Source organism: Carlito syrichta, unplaced genomic scaffold (genome assembly GCF_000164805.1).
Source record: "Carlito syrichta isolate Samal-C Ts95f unplaced genomic scaffold, Tarsius_syrichta-2.0.1 Scaffold289542, whole genome shotgun sequence".
Taxonomy (NCBI): domain Eukaryota; kingdom Metazoa; phylum Chordata; class Mammalia; order Primates; family Tarsiidae; genus Carlito; species Carlito syrichta.
This window is the reverse complement of record NW_007233638.1, coordinates 280,248-297,557: the sequence shown is the minus strand read 5'-3', so window position 1 is coordinate 297,557 and position 17,310 is coordinate 280,248. Positions and strand designations below refer to the sequence as shown.

At 40.7% G+C, this 17,310-nt stretch overlaps 1 protein-coding gene across 1 annotated transcript in view; it reads right to left on the bottom strand.

Annotated features, from left to right (window-relative positions):
* SV2C (synaptic vesicle glycoprotein 2C) overlaps positions 1-17,310 on the bottom strand; it is a 226,635-nt gene that overhangs the window by 108,116 nt on the left and 101,209 nt on the right. Inside the window, exon 3 of the mRNA XM_008054324.2 lies at positions 12,794-12,974. Coding sequence (XP_008052515.1) covers positions 12,794-12,974 — 181 coding nt within the window. The remainder of the gene's footprint in view (positions 1-12,793; positions 12,975-17,310) is intronic.

Here is a 17,310-nt window from a genome sequence, read left to right as displayed (position 1 = left end):
TTTTTGCCAGTGTACTCTGAGGTCCTTCCTCAGGGGGAGTCAAGTCTCCCTTCCACTCAAGACAGACAGTCCTAGCCTTTTGGAATTTAGATGTTGGTGGAGGAGAGAACAAAGAACATAAAAAGTAAGTATTTTCAGGCATCACCGATAAGTGCTACCAAGAAGACACAACAGGGGACTATGTGAGAGTTATTGGATGGGACAATCTCAGGAAATGCCTCTCAGAGGTTGTAAGTGGAAGGCTCTAGAAGCATAATCTTTGAAGCAGAAAGGATGGCAAATACTGTGCTCCCGGAAAATGTGTGGAGGGTCAAAGTAACTACCAGAGGTCACAACAGAACATTATCAACATCGAGAGCCTTCTTTCCTTGGCCATCTATAAAGGGGACCCCCCCAAAAAAACCCTGGAATTTATTTATTAAAAATTGTGCATTTATTCTTACATGTTTAAACTTCATCACCTTCAAGGTACTCTCCATGTCAGGCAATGCACCTATCAAGATGCTTCTTCCACTGCTCAAAACAGTTTTTGAACTCCTCAGTTTTGATGCCTTTTAGTTCTTCTGCTGTTTTTTGTCTCACCTCTTCCACATTGGCAAAATGTTTCCCTTTGAGGACTTTTTTCACCCAGGGAAACAAGACAAAGTAACTTGGGGTGAGATTGAATGAATGGGGAGAGTAGGGCACGGAGTTATGCCATTTTGGTCAAAAACTGCTGAATGTTCAGCACGATGTGGGCAGGTGCGTTTCCATGGTGGAAGAACCAGTCACCTGTTTACCACAACTTGGGATGTTTCTTCCATGTACTGTGACACAAACTTCACAAAACTTCTAGATAAAAACTTTGGTTGTGAAGGAAAAATGAGGCAAGCAAAACACACACACACACACACACACACACACACACACACACACACACACACACACATTTTGGTTGACTGATCCAGAGGAACAAATTCCAAGTGTACTACTATAAGGGACCCACCCTCCCTCCAAAATATAATTCCAGGGTTTTTTGGGGCTCCCCCTCATAGTTTTCCTCAGTTTGAAAACTGGATCGGATATAGGTGGAAAGAACTGCTTAACAAAGTAGATATAACATGGTTTTATTTAAAATCTCCAGGATAAGAATCTTAATTCTCTGTCTTAAGTTTTAATAAAGAAAGTTTAAATAAAAAAGAAATATATCAAACTTCAACTGCTTATATACTGACTTCATAAGCAGGGATAATGAAGGGTTTAAACATTATATGCCTTTGAAAATAAGAAGAGACTTTAAATCGAAATTGTTTTCTCATTCACAGTTTCATTGCTTTCTTATTCTTCTGTGAGCTCCCTGCTACCTCTCTTTAGACATTGGCTTATTCTTGGAAGGTAGAGACTGGGAGAGTTGTCTGTATAGACTGTAAAAAACTTAAGGCAAGGACACAGTTATATTCAGGAAATGCCAAGCATGGTTCCAGTGGATACAGCAGGTATAAAAATATTTTCTGGGTCAGGCTCGGTGGCTCAGCCTATAATCCCAGCACTTTGGGAGGCCAAGGCGAGTGGATTGCCTGAGCCCGCGGGTTCAAGACCCACCTGGGCAACTTGGCGAGACCGCATCTCTACAATAAATCAAAAATTAACTGGGTGTGGTAGCGCGCACCTGTAGTTCTGGCTGCTTGGAAGACTGAGGCGGAAGGATCGCCAGAGCCCAGCAGGTCGAGGCTGAGGTGGCTGAGAGCAGCCACTGCACTCCAGTCTGGGCGACACAGTGAGACTCCAACTCAAAAAAATATATATTTTCTGAGTTGAATTGGAATGAAACTGGAGAAAATAAAGACTTGGATGAGACTTCCCAGAGATTCAGAGACAGAGTATCCAGATGTACTCAAGACAGGGTGAGAAACACCCCAGGTCATGGAGTAGCACCTCACAAAGCAAGTATAGGTAACATAGCCCATAAACTTGGGCGAGGAAGAAAAATACGGTGATGGTCAATTTTAGCTGCCAGCCTGACTGGATTAAAGGATACCTAAATAGTTGGTAAAACATTACTTTGGGTGTGTCTGTGAGGGTGATTCCAGAGGGGATTAGCATGTGAATTGGTGGATTGAGTGGGCAAGATCTGCCCTCAATGTTGGCGGGCACCATCCATTCAGCTGGCATCCTGGACAGCACGAAAGGGAAGAGGAGACTGGAATCCGCTCAACTTCTCCTGGAGCTGGGATGCCCCTTCTCTCCTGTCCTTGCAAAACAGATCTCCAAGTTCTTGGGCCCTTGGATTCTGGTATTAATACCAGCAGCCTCACCACTGCCCCCAAGTTCTCAGGCCAGCCTTCAGACTGAGTGTTATGCTATTGCCTTCCCTGGATCTGAGGCATTCAAACTTCTGTTGAGCCACACTGCCAGCATCCAAGGGCTCCAGTTTTTAGGAGGCCTGTCATGGGACTTTTCAGCCTCTATAATTATGTGATCCAACCCTCTACTAAATCCCCTCTCACTCCGCTATGAATATGTCTCTTTCGCTCTTTCTCTTTATCCTATTGGTTGTCTCTCTGGAGAACCTTGACTAATGCAGATTCCTTTCCTCACTTCCCTTAACTTCATCTCTCAGGTTCCCTCAGCTTTTGGACCCCACAAAACTCTGTAGAGGTTTTGCCACCACCTGGGCTCGGATAACCAAGCTCACATCACTTCCCCCTCTGCCCCATCCCCAGACTAGGGAATAGAAAAACCATTTATTCTGGAGAGCAGGGTTGCTTGGTTTTATTTGCCATGTTTTCTCTCAAATCATTTAGTCATGATTAATCCTTTCTGTTTTCCTCAGATACTAGAATTGAAATTCAAAATACAGAAAGAGACAGGGATTAAGATGGCCAATGAAAGGAAGATAGAGTGTGTTTCTACTACAGAGTAAACCAAAGATAGAGTTTCCTCAGCATCTAGAGAGGAACAGGTGTTGGGAGCCAGCCACGGAGGCCCACCTGAACGTTAGGGATCAAGGTGGGCTGTGGACCCTGAGACCAATAGGATGTGTTCAGGAGCTGTTGGCCCATTTCCTCTTCCCTTTTTTGCTATTTGGCACATCTCATCAGAAGGAACTTTGATGACCTAAGCATGAAGCTCTGAATGTATGACAGGCATGGCTGACTTTAGGAGTCCATTGTTCCCCTTTCTCACAGACTGCGGTTTCGGCTTTAAACTTAACATAGTTCAAACTCAGGTCACATTTGGGAGCCTTTGATACGACACAAGCTTCATTATAAGATTTTAAAAGTATATTTGTAGATTTAGTACATACATATGGAGAGCTGTTTTCAGCTTTAGATAGTATAGATGATTACCTAGAGTTACCAGAAATGGCCCTGCACAAACTTTGGACTGGGCCACATTCCTAAGGGCCCAGTGTGTACTTTGAACTGGGCTGCATTCTTTCAAACTGGTTTTAGCTACAGTTAGTGTAGGGTTATTCTACTTACCATAGAAATTGTATTTATTTTACTCATAGAAAGTATTGTAAAATAGGTTATGCTAACATCAGGGAATTATGTTAGTTCAAGCATGATCAATTATGATATTTTGAGGTTTAATAAGAATACAGCTAACTTTAGAAATGTCATTGTTCCCATTTTCTACTATTGCGGTTTTGGCCTTAGTACAATTTACAGTTTATATTTGAGCTTTATTTTTAGAAGCTTTATTGCTGATGATCAGCTTTATATATTAGGATTAGGAATTAGAAACTTTTATAGAAATTAAGATAGATATATAGGATTTTAGAATAGTCATTTTGTTAAGAGATTGTAATCAATTGTTCCTAGAAATGGCCCAGTGTGGTCTTTGGACTGGGTCACATTCTTTAGGAACAGGTTTGAGCTATAATTAAGAGCTTCTATAGTGTAGGTAGAATTAGCACAGAATAGAAAGGTACTAGGATTTAAGTTAGTCATTAGGTGTTGTGTATGCATACGTTTTAAAAGTTATTGATCACTGGAATATTATGATGTTAGAATTGCTGTATTGCTTTTGAGGAACATTAACCAAGCATAAGGAACAGTCAGATAATTTTGGGATTGTCCTTCCTCATGCTTAGGAAAATGCCTGGTGGGTGGGGGACGCCCTTACCCACCTGGCTTTGTGTTCACGTGAAAGTCTTGTGATTTTGCCTGTGAAACTTTAGGATAAAAGGCTTACAGTTTGTCCTATTAAACGGCTTCTGCACTAGACAGAGTCCAGTCTCTTTCTTTCTCCCCCTTTCTTTCTTTCTCTTTATATCTATCCCTCCATCTTTCTTTCTTTTAATGTCTATCCCTCCATCTTTCTTTCTTTTAATGTCTATCCCTCCAGTTTAATCATCGATGCCATCTTTCCTACCAGCGACCCCCAATATCTGCAGGGGCTGGCCCCCCACAAACAGGACAAGCAGCATACCCCACAACTCATCAAAGAAGCAATAATAACCACATAGTGCAAAGAAGAGAAAAATCAATGGTCCCAAGTTGGAGCTAGCTAGACTCCTGCCTACATCATGGTACAGACCACGAACAGCCTCTGCACACAGTAAGAAAAGTGAGTGAAGGGAATTCAGGAATTCTGTGCTCCTGCCATGGACTTGGAGAGCCTCCTGAGCCTTACCAGGCCCCAGTCCTTCACAGGAAACTGCCTTATGCACAGTCATGCTCTGACAAAACCCATGTGGAGGGGTGCAGGGAAAAAAACAAAACAAAACAAAACCCTGAACAGCTCCAGCCACCACATCCCAGCCCTTGCTGATGGCTGCTTTCTAGAGAGGACCCAAGGGTAAACTCTGCAGTGGCAGACAGCTCCTGGCTGGGTGGGCTGCAACCAGTGAGAACACCTGAGGCCTTGAGGCTGGTTGCACTTGATATTCGAATCACAGACTGCCTGAAGATAAGGCAGAGAAGCTAGATGGGACTTGTTACTATACTCATTACCTTTCACTTTCAAGGTAAACTTTTTTTGGTGTCTTCTCTGCACAACAGCATTACCCCAAGTCCCACTGGGATAGCCAAGAGTACACATAGGTAGGGGACTTGAATTCCTTTCCTCCACGCCACTGTTGAAGACTCAAAACAGAGAACTTTGGTAATCCTCACAGTCCTACCCAGAACACAGGTTGCCTGGGCACTTTCTTGAAGCAGCATACACCAGGCAGAAAGCCCAAAGCCACCACCACAGCTGATTCTCTCTTGCAAGTACCACTTCCTGGCCAGAGGTCAACAGAACAGCCCATCACCTCTGATATAATACTTCAGCTTTGGGAAAGGTCTGATCCCAAACCCCATCTAACACCACTATCCATGCCACCCCAGTCACTTAGGACAACTTGAACCTGTGCAGGTACCCAGCACAGGATCACCACAGCTGGCAATTGAGCAATTTACCACACAAAGGTTATATATAACCAAGGGAACCCTAGAGTGCCCCCTGACAACCTAAAATAAGAAGAAATAGTCTACCCAAATGAGAAGAAACCAGAAAAATAGTTCTGACAATATGAAAAAACAGAGTTCTTCAACACCCCAAAAGACCACACTAACTCTTCAGCAATAGATCCTAACCAAAATGAAATATTTGAAATTCCAGAGGTAGAGTTAAAAAGGTTGATTGTAAAATTGCTCAATGAGATTCAAGAGAAAGTTGAAAACCAACATAAAGAAATTAAAAAAAAAACCTATTTGGGACATGAATAAAACATTCTCCAAAGAGACACACACACACAACACGCACACACACACACACACACACACACACACACACACACACACACTAAAATTCTGAAAATGAAAAAAATTATTTTGGGAAGTACAAAATGTGATAGAAAGTTTAAGCAGTAGACTAGAAGAAGTAAAAAAAGAATCTCAGAACTTGAAGATAAAGCATTTGAATTAATTCAATTAAACAACAAAAAAGAAAAAAGAATTAAGAGAATGAAACAAAGTCTCCAGTAAATGTGGGATTATGTAAAACACCCAAACCTAAGAATCATAGGTATTCCTGAGGAAGAAGAGAAAGTAACAGGATTAGAAAATCTATCTGAGGGACTAATGGATGAAAACTTCCCCGGCCTTGCCATGAATTTAAACATCCAGCTACAAGAAGCCCAAAAAACCTCTGGAAGATTCACTGCAAGAAGGTCATCCTTTATAAACATCAGGTTATACAAAGTCATGTGAAGGAAAGAATTTTAAGAGCAGTGGGATAAAAGCATAAAATAACTTACAAAGGTAAACCATCAGACTAACAGCAGATTTCTCAAAGAAGCCCAACAAGCCAGAAAGGATTGGGGTCCCATGTTTAATCTCCTCAAACAGAATAATAGCCACCCCCAAATTTTGTACCCTGCAAAACTAAACTAAACTTCATAAGTGAAGAAGAAATGATGTCTTTCTCAGACAAGCAATAACTGAGGGAATTTGTGATCACTAAAAAGACCGACTCTACGAGAAATGCTCAAAGGAATTCTAAATAACAAAACCAAAAGTCAAAAACACCACTAGAAAAACACTGGAAATCATAAAGCTCACAGGGCTTATGGAACACCAACACAATAGAGAAAATAAATAAATAAGTAAAGCAACCAGATAGCAACCAGCATGATGAATGGAATACTACCTCACCTATCATTATTAACCTTGAAAGTAAATGGTTTCAATGCCCCACTAAAAAGATACAGACTGGCAGAGTGCATTTTAAGAAACCCCAAATACTTGCTGCCTTCAAGTCACCCACTTAACACACAAAGACTCCTACAGAGTCAACATAAAAAGTTGGAGAAAAATATTTCATGCAAAGGGAAACAAAAAATTCTCATGTCAGATAAAACAGACTTTTAATTAACAACAGTAAAAACAGACAAAGATACTTATTATATAAGGATAAAAAGAACAACCCAACAAGAAGACATAAAAATTTCAAATATATATGTACCTAAAGCCAGAGTCCCCAGCTTTATAAAACAAATTCTACTAGACCTAAAAAAGGAGATAAGCAGCAACACAATAAAAGTGAGAGATATCAACACTCCACTGACAGCAATAGACAGACCATCAAGGCAAAAAGTCAACAAAGAAACATTGGAGTTAAATTGGACCCTAGAGTAAATGGAACTAACAAACATCTACAGAACATTCCACTCAAAACTACAGAATATACATTTTCCTCATCAGCACATGGTATATTCTCCAATACAGACCATATGATAGGCCACAAATCAAGCTTCAATAAATTCAAAAAAGCCCAAATCCTATCAAGCACCTTCTCAGAACACAGTGGAATAAAACTAGAAACTAACTTTAAGAAGACTTCTTGACAACAAACAAAAACATGGAAATTAAACAATTTGCTTTTGAAGGACCCTTGGGTCAACCATAAAGTCAAGATGGAAATAAAAAATTAGCTCAAAATGAATTACAACAATGACACAGTTATCAAAACCTCTAGGGCACACCCAAAGGAAAATATATAGTGCTTAAGGTCTACATTAAAAGTACTGAAAGACCACATATTGACAACCTAGCATCACAGCTTTAGGAACTAGAAAAACATGAACAAACCAAACCAAAGCTAGCAGAAGAAAAGAAATAATGAAGATCAGAACAGAGCTAAATGAAATTGAAATTTTAAAATATTTGAAGAATTAATGAAACAAAAAGTCAATTCTTAGAAAAGATAGACTAAATTGATTTACTACTAGCTAGATTAATTAAGAAACAAAGAGAGAAAATTCAAATTAGCTCAATCAGAAATGCACATGGAGACATTAGAGTTGATATGATGAAAATAAAAAAGATCATCTGAAATTATTATGAACACCTCTATGCAAATAAACAAGACAATCTAGAGGAAATGGATACATTCTTGAAAACATACAATCCCTCAATCTTGAATCAGGAAAACAGAAACTTTGAACAGATCAGTAACAAGTAGTGAGATTGAAACAGTCATTAAAAGTCTCCCAACAAGTCGGGGCTTGGTGGCTCAGCCTGCAATCCCAGTGCTTTGGGAGGCTGAGGTGAGAGGACTGCCTGAGCCCATGGGTTCAAGACCCGCCTGGGCAACTTGGCAACACTTCATCTCTACAATAAATCAAAAATCAGCTGGGTGTGGTACTGCACGCCTGTAGTTCCAGCTACTTGGAAGGTTGAGGTGGAAGGATCGCTGGAGCCCAGCAGTTTGAGGCTGCAGTGGCCAGGAGCGGCCATTGCACTCCAGTCTGTGCGACAGAGTGAGACTCCAACTCAAAAAAAAAAAAAAATTTTTAAAACCCACCATGATTAAGTAGATTTTAACCCAGGAATGCAAGGATGGTTCAACATATTCAAGTCAGTAAACAGAATTAAAAACAAAAATCACATGATCATTTCAATAGACACAGAAAAAGCATTTGATAAAATTCAGCATCCCTGAATGATAAAAACCTCAGCAAAAATAGGCATTGAAGGAATATTCCTCAAAATTATAAAAGCCATATAAAACAAACCCACAACCAATGCCATCATAAAGGGAGAAAAGCTGAATGCATTCTCCCTCAGAACTGAAACAAGGCAAGGATGCCCACTTTCATCACTCCTATTCAACATAGTACTGGAAGTCCTAGCCTAAGCAATCAGGCAAGAGAAAGAAATACAGGGTATTCACATTAGAAAAGAAGAAATCAAACTATCTCTTTATGCTGATGATTTGATTTTATACCTAGAGAATTCTAAAGATCCCTCCAAAAGACACCTGGACATGATAAATGAATTTGATAAAGTTTTAGGATACAAAATCAGCACTCATAAATCAGTAGCATTGTTATATACCAGTAGTGGCCAAGCTCAGATTCAAATCAACAACTCAATTCTATTTAAAATAGCAGCTAAAAAGCTAAAATATCCAGGAATATATTTAACCAAGGAGGTGAAAGATCTCTACAAGGAAAACTATAAAACACTTGTGAAAGAAATTGTAGAGGACACAAACAAATGGAGAAACATCCCATACTCATGGACTGGAAGACTCAACATTGTTAAAATGACCATATTACCCAAAGTAATCTACAGATTCAGCACCATCTTTATCAAACTACTAACATTATTTTTCACAGAATTAGAAAAAACAATCCGAAAATTCATATGGAACCAAAAAAGAGCAGAATAGCCAAAGTAATCCTAAGCAAAAATACTAATGCTGGAGGCATCACATTACCTGACTTCAAATTATACTACAGGTCTATAGTAACCAAAGCAGTAAGAGCAGACACATGGACCAATGGAACGAATAGAGAATCCAAAAATAAACCTAAATACCTACAACCAACGGATCCTCGACAAATCAGACAAAAACATATACCACGAAAAGGACACTCTGTTCAATAAACATTGCTGGGAAAATTGGATAGCTACATGAAGAAAAATGAAGCTCAACCCCTATCTCTCATCATGTACAAAAATTAACTCAAGATGGATTAAAGACTTAAATGTCAGACCCGAAGCCATAAAAATCAGAAGAAAATCTAGGAAAAATTATTCTAGATGTTGGTCTAAAACCTCAAAAGTAAATGCAACAAAAACAAAAATAAATAAGTGGAACTTAATTAAACTAAAAAGCTTCTCCACAGCAAAAGAAAACTATCAACAGAGCAAATAAGTATTCTACAGAATGGGAGAAGATATTTGCCAACTATACATCTGACAAAGGACTACTATCCAGAATCAGCAAGAAAAAAGCAAATGACCCCCATCAAAAAGTGGGCAAATAACATGAACAAACATCTCTCAAAAGAAGATATACAAATGGCCAACAAACATAAGAAAATATGCTCAGCATCACTTATCATCAGGGAAATGCAAATTAAAAACTACAATGAGTAACCACCTTACACTAGTTAAAATGGCCATTTAAAAAATATCAAAAAACAATAGATGCAGGTACTGATGTGGTGAAAAGGGAATGCTTATACACTGTTGGTGGGAGTGTAAGTTGTATAACCTACGGAGATTTCTCAAATAACTAAAAGTAGATCGATCGTTTGATCCAGCAATCCCTACTACTATGTATCTACCCATAAGGTCATCATATAAAAAAGACACTTGCTTTCACATGTTCATTGCAGCACAATAAACCATTACAAAGATGTGGAATCAACCTAAATGCCAACCAACTGATCAGTGGATAATGAAAAGTGTTATATACACTATGGAATACTATTCAGTCATCAGAAATAATGAAGTAATGTCTTTTGCAGCAATCTGGATGGAATTGGAGAACATCATCCTAAGTGAACTAACACAGAAACAGAAAATCAAATACCACGTGGTCTCACTTTTAAGTGGGAGCTAAACTAAGGATCTGCCAAGGCATAGAAAATGGTATAATGGACACTGGAGACTCCGAAAGAAGGGGGGGAGGTGTGGAGAATGAAACTGGGGCAGGATAAGGAGAGAACAGGAAGCGCCAAACCATGAGTGAGTATCTCTAGACATAACCCCACAGCTTCTTCTCTACCATGCACTTTTAATGCATTATTTCATGTGATCTCCATACTCCCTTCCCTGAAGAACAGCCAGGTTGGAGAGCCTTAGTGGCTTTCCCAAGTTCCTACAGTCAAAGGCAGGGGCAGGGCACACTTGAACTACTTGATTCCCAGCCCTGTGCCATCCTCAGATGGCACAATGCTGTTGCCTCTGGTATCTGGATTTATAGAGCCCGGCTCAGTTAGCAAAACACAGACTGTGCTTTGTCAGGTAAATTATGTTAGTTAGTGGCCGGCAGAGCTGAGCTGGGGCTGAAGGATAATTTGTCTGCAATGGGGGTGAGGATGACAGCAAGAATGTACACACATCTTCTCTGCTTCTATACCGCTCTTGAATTAGCTTCTGGACAGCCCATTGGCTTGGAGTATTTTGCAACCACCCTAATGGACTATATTCTCTCTAGTCAGTTGGGTTGACCATATCACAATCCAAACTGGCAATTAAAATTGCTATAATAATTTGACCACAGACAGGTACTTCTAGGTCCCTGGATATTGCTGAAATTTCCTGGAGAAGAAACTGAAAGGACTGTAAAATTCAGCACTCAGGCTGCCAGCCTTCTACTGACAGGCTAGTGATATTAAGTAGGTAATAAAAGGGAGAAGAAAGCCTTGGCTTTCCTGGTGGCAAGAATGTCTTATTCTATGGACCTACTCACTGAGATGGTCCTCCCACAAACAGCCCCCAAATAACACCTGTTTTTCCTCAGGTCTCTCTCTTCATTCAACATCTGCTGCAGCCCTGAGTCTGTGATCTGAAATATCTTCCAGGTCAATAGTGTATATAACCCATCTCTCACGGACCGAGCACTAAGGGGTCCCCTGCTAAGGAAAGTCCCGCTCGCCTTCTCCATCACTACAAAGCAAATTATTTATCTGATCATCTTTTTTCCCAAGGACAAAATATTTTACCCCTTCCCAAGCTTTCCAACCATCTTGGTTTACTGGAATGCACTGTTTTCACTTTAAGGAAAACTGAAATTTGTGCAAGTTAGTGAAATATTTGCTTAGTGTCCAGTGTGTGCAGAATGTAGCATATGAGGAACTTCAGAAGCACTAGCACCATATATAATGAAGAAAGACATGCTCTCCTTCTTCTGACCTTTCTTCACAAAACTGTGTTCCACTGTGTAGGTTGTGATGCTGTATCATCATCAAGAGCCAACTGACAGCTTCTCAAACTTATAACCCAGCCCCATCTCCCTCACTTTCTTCGTTTATTTTAAAATATTTTATATTATTCCTACAGGCACATTTTATGCTAGACATCTTAAAAGAATGTCACTGAATTCTCAAGCATGAATCAAACATTTTATATTTTTACTATTTTCTTTTAGCTTCATTGAAGCAAAGTTTCTCATACACTCCTAATCAAGCGATTAGGTTTTCTGAAGCTTGTGGACTCAGTATAGTAACAAGTGCTTCAAGCTCTTCTTTTTTTCTTTCTGAGGTAGGGTCTCACTCTGTTACCCAGACTAGAGTGCAGTGGCATGGCCACTGCTCGCCGCAGTTTCAACCTCCTGGGCTCAAGCAATCGTTCTACTTCAGTCTCCCAAGTAGCTAGAACTACAAGTATGTGCCACCATGTCTGGCTAATTTTTTGATTTTTTTTTCTTTTTTTTTTTTTGGTACTGATGAGGTCTTGCTATCTTTCCTAGCCTGGCCTAAGCTCTTTAAGAAAATGACTATACCATTGGCTATACTATGTCATTTAACTTGGGTAATAGTGCAAACTCTGTTAATTCAATAGAAGTCAGGAACTTACCAAAGGAATCTATTCCATCTCAAGGAGACTTTCTACCAGGTCAAATATGCTAAGTTAACATAGATCAATAAAACAACATATCTTTGAGATACTCTGATCCTGGATTTAAGAGTATGTTTGAGTGATTCGAATCTTTAATTAGTTCACAATAGGTAGAACCAGAGCTATTTCCTGCTTCAATTACATTTTCAGAAGAGACATACATGTATGAATGAGTTCTGTCATAGAATCAGGATTCCATTTAAAACAGAAGCCATTTCCTAGAAGTGAAAAACTAAAACAATCAGCCATGAGAACACAGGTGTGCATTCCCTTCTGTCCTGGATCTAAAGATTGATAATTACATTTCTAAGCAGCAGCATTGTGACTGCTTAGGCTGACACAAAGGCAGGGAAGGAGATGTGTTAAGGGATAATTTCCTGACAATGAGGTTCTCCAGAGTGAAGACTGTGTTCTGGTATAAAGAATAAACACATTATTATAAAAAAATGAAAGAGAATCCTTACCCGAATCCAGAAAGTAAGCGACAGAAGAGAAAGAAGCCATAACCTTGGACAAATGAAGAAAGGAAGGCAAAGAATCCGTTGACAGACATGCAAATCAGAAGAGACTGTTTCCTTCCCACTTTGTCTGCCAGTCCTCCCCAGAAGAACGCCCCCACCATCATCCCGAGGTACACTATGCTGCCTGCAACACACAGAAAACAGAGAAACACATCAGATTGGGAGTAAGTGACATATGTAACAGCAAATGAACAAGAAACAAAATACATTCCAGCATTTTACATGGGGAAAATTTCCTTTAAAAACATGCCCTTCAGGACACAGTAATCAACTTTCAAGTGGAAAAGTCAACTCTCAGGTCACCTTTGTTCACCATTACCAACTACAAGGTCTAATGGGAAGTTGTTTCCGATACCATCTCATGCACAAGAAGACAAAGTGGTCACGTTTCAACTCAGCCTTGTGGGAGTAGATACACAGTTGGCAGGCATGAGAAGTCTCCACAAAGAGCAATCCTGGAGTGTGACTCGTTGTCAAGTCACCTTTTGTCCGAATGCCCAGCCTAGCACCATGACAAGGTCAAAATAGGAAACTGAGTCAAGGACTCCCGGGTCACAGTGGATTCCCCAGTCTGCTTCAAATCTCTGCCTGTAGCAGATGACCTGGGCCAAGACCATACCCTGAAGACCTCTCTCAAGGACTCGTGAGTTTTTCCTCTCCAGTCTTTCCTGAAAGCCCTGGCCCTTTCTTGAGAGTTAGAGAAGGTGGGTTTAGAGATTATAAGAGTTAACTTTAAAATAGTCTTTAACTCTGCCCATAAGAGGAGATTCTTTCTTGGAGTCAGAAAGTTAAAGAGATGTAGAAGAACTGTTAGTATGATGGGAAATATTAAACTTGGTTGGCTTTGATTCCTACGAGAAGCAAACAGAAAATCAGAAGTTAAATGTTCCTCTTGGCATTACTGTGGGTAGACCCTTGAATTTCCTAACTCGTTTTCTTCTACAAAACCTGATCCTTGTCAGTGGTGGTTAAGAATTTCTTTCCCGCCGGGCTTGGTGGTTCAGCCCATAATCCTAACACTTTGGGAGGCCAAGGCAAGTGGATTGCCTGAGCCCACGGGTTCAAGACCAACCCGGGCAACTTGGCGAGACCTCGTCTCTACAGTGAAATAAAAATAGCCGGGCGTGGCAGCGCGTGTCTGTAGTTCCGGCTACTTGGGAGGTTGAGGCGGAAGGATCCTTGGAGCCCAGAAGGTCGACGCTGGAGTGGCTGTGAGCATGTGTGCCGCAGCACTCCAGCCTGGGCGAAGGAGTGAGGCTCCAACTCAAATAAATAAACAAACAAACAAACAAACAAACAAATAAATAATTTCCCTGAGTAAACCATGTGGTCATAGTATATTTGAGGCAAAAGGAAAAACTAAAACTAAAAAAAAAAAAAAAAAAAAAAAAAAAAAAAAATACCCCAGACCCCCACAAGCCCTGTCTAGAATCTTTATCAGGATGAAACAATATTAGATGAGGCAAATGTTAGTTCAAGAGGTTTTCTAAAAGGGTGTATACGTCTAAGGGAAATGACCCAATTAATAAATGAGAGTTTGATCTATCTGGATTTGGCACTAAAGAAGATGCAACCTAGCCAGGCTCGGTGGCTCAGCCTGTAATCCCAGCACTTTGGGAAGCCGACGTGAGTGGATTGCCTGAGCCCGCGGGTTCGAGAACCCCCTGGGCAACTTGGTGAGATCTCATCTCTACAATAAATCAAAAATGAGCCGGGTGTGGTAGCGCGTGCCTGTAGTTCCAGCTACTTGGAAGGCTGAGGCGGAAGGATCGCCGGAGACCAGCAGGTCGAGGCTGCGGTGACCTATAGCGGCCACTGCACTCTAGTCTGGGCGACTGAGTGAGACTCCAACTAAGAAAAAAAAAAAAGTTGCAACTTCATCTTTTATCCATTTTTGCTTTTCTGATGCTTCACCCAAACACTATTTCAAAGGTGCATCCAAGATACTTTGTAGCACTTAAGAAGGCAAAAAAGCAAAAACAACAACAAAATTGGTCTATTTATTGCTTTTAGATTAGTTTGGGAAATAGTTCATTTAAATATTCATTCTCAGATCCGTTTGTTGAACATTCAGTTAATGGGCAACTTGGAGAACACCCAGCGGGGCCTCAGCCCGCAGGTCCATACCCTGCGAATGTGCTCTGTGGACGGCTGAGCACACAGGGCTGTGGAGAACGGTGACTGTTGGCAGCGACCGTAAAGGAGGGCAAGACAAAGCTGTTGTTATTTAGACTGGGGTACTACAAAGAGGGGTGGTCCATCTTTGCCTGGTGTGGCTGGCCTATTTTTCTCTGTACTCTGGGGCTCTACACAGCTCATCCTTCTCAGTAGAGATTACTGTCACCAGACCCAGTGCATGTGCAGAAGACCATTTAAAGAAGCTCTCAGTCCAGTGTGAGGGATTCCAAAAGCAGGCAGATTCACCGAGGGAAATACCCGGTGCAGCCTATCTGTTATTTATAGCATAAGAGGCTCAGGTTTGCTTCTCAAAAGATAACCAGTGGCTAAGCTCCTCCATAATAACATCTGTGTCTTCAACAGTGCCCACAAATCGGACAGTGAGCTTCCACAGATCAGGAGTGGCCGTTGCACTCCAATGACTTGGGAGCCTTTCGTTCCAGCCCCAGAAACAAAGCCTCCCTTCCCCCTCCCCTTCTGTCCTACAGAACCCCCCCTACTCCCTGCAAGCTACTATGACAGCAGCACTAACCCAAGACCTCTTGTGGCCCATAATGATGACTTGACAACAGAAAGCAAGGGCAACACAGAGGCAAGCTGTCTGCATTCCATCAAAAACCACATATAGATGTTTTAATGATAATAGTAAACATCAGTCCTGCTACTTTAGCTAACTGAACATCTGTGCCAGACACTCTTCAAGGAGCATTCCATACGTGGGTTCATTTAATTCTCATCACAGTCCTGCAGAGTGGGAGTTATTAACCCCTTTTACAGATGAGAAAACAGGCTCAGACAGATTATTCAATTTTATCTAACAGATAGTAGGATGCTAGTCAGAGTTGTAAAGTGATGCTTCTTTGACTAAAGTCTGAAGGTCTTTCTCAGGGCTCACATTCGGTTGGAATGCACCAGGCCCCACTGCCCTGGCCCCTCCAGTGAGAGCCCCTGGACTTTTCCTTGACCTAGCAACTGAAGAGTTAAAAGCTGGGGCCACAGGACAATGCCTGTTGCCACAAAAGAGTTGTTGTTGTTCTGATTCCCAGGCTTTCTCTGTAACCACGCATTTTGAATGTCACCACTGTTCTTTTTGCTAAGGTCAACTTAGGAACCTGTATTATGTGATATGGGGGGGCCAGCCCCCAAAAAGAGATTTAGAGGGTCCCTGGAAGGTGGGGCAGCGTCGGTGAATATTCTGGAGAAAGAAAGAGACTGGACTCTGTCTAGTGCAGAAGCCGATTCTGTAGTAAGGATAGATATTGAAAGAAAGATGGAGGGATAGATATAAAGAGAAAGAAAGAAAGTGGTCAACTGTTCAGTGAAATGAGCAGAAGCCGTTTATTGGGACCAACCGTGAGTCTTTTATCCCAAATTTTCACATGTTAAATCACAAGACTTTCACGTGAGCACAAAGCCAGGTAGGTGAGGGGCGTCCCCCGCCCACCAGGCATTTCCTTAGGAATGAGGAAGGACAATCCCGATCAAATCACAAGAGTTTTACGTGAACACAAAGCCAGGTGGGTGGAGGGCGTTGTCACCCACTAGGCGATTTCCTTAGCAGGAGAAAGGACAATCTTAATCAAATCACAAGGGTTTTACATGAACACAAAGCCAGGTGGGTCAGGGGCGACCCCGCCCACCAGGCGTTTTCCCCAAGCATGAGGAAGGATAATCCCAAAATTATCTCACTGTTCCTTATGCTTGGTTTATGTTCCTCAAAAGCAATACAACAGTTTTAATATCATAAAATCCTAATAATCAATAACTTCTAAAACTTATGCATACCCAACACCTAATGACTGACTTAAATCCTAATACCTTTCTATTCTGTGCTGTGCTAACTTTACCTGTACTATAAAAAACTCTTAATTATAGGTCAGACCAGTTCCTAAAGAATGTGGCCCAGTCCAAAGATCACGCTGGGCCATTTCCAGGAACAATTGATTATAATCTCTTAACAAAATGGCTATCCTATGTATCTATCTTAATTTCTAAATAAGTTTCTAATTCCTAATCCTGATATATAAGGCTGATCATCAGCAATAAAGCTTCTAAAATAAAACCCAAATACAAACTGTAATTGTACTAAAGCCAAAATCACAATTAGTAGAAAGTGGGAACAATGAAATTTCAAAAGTCAGTTGTATTCTTATAAAACCTTAAAGTATCATGTTTGATCATGCTTGGACTAACATAATTCCCTGATGTAGCATGACCTATTCTAAAATACTTTCTATGAATAAAATAAATTCAGTTTCTATTATAAGTAGAAAAAACTTACA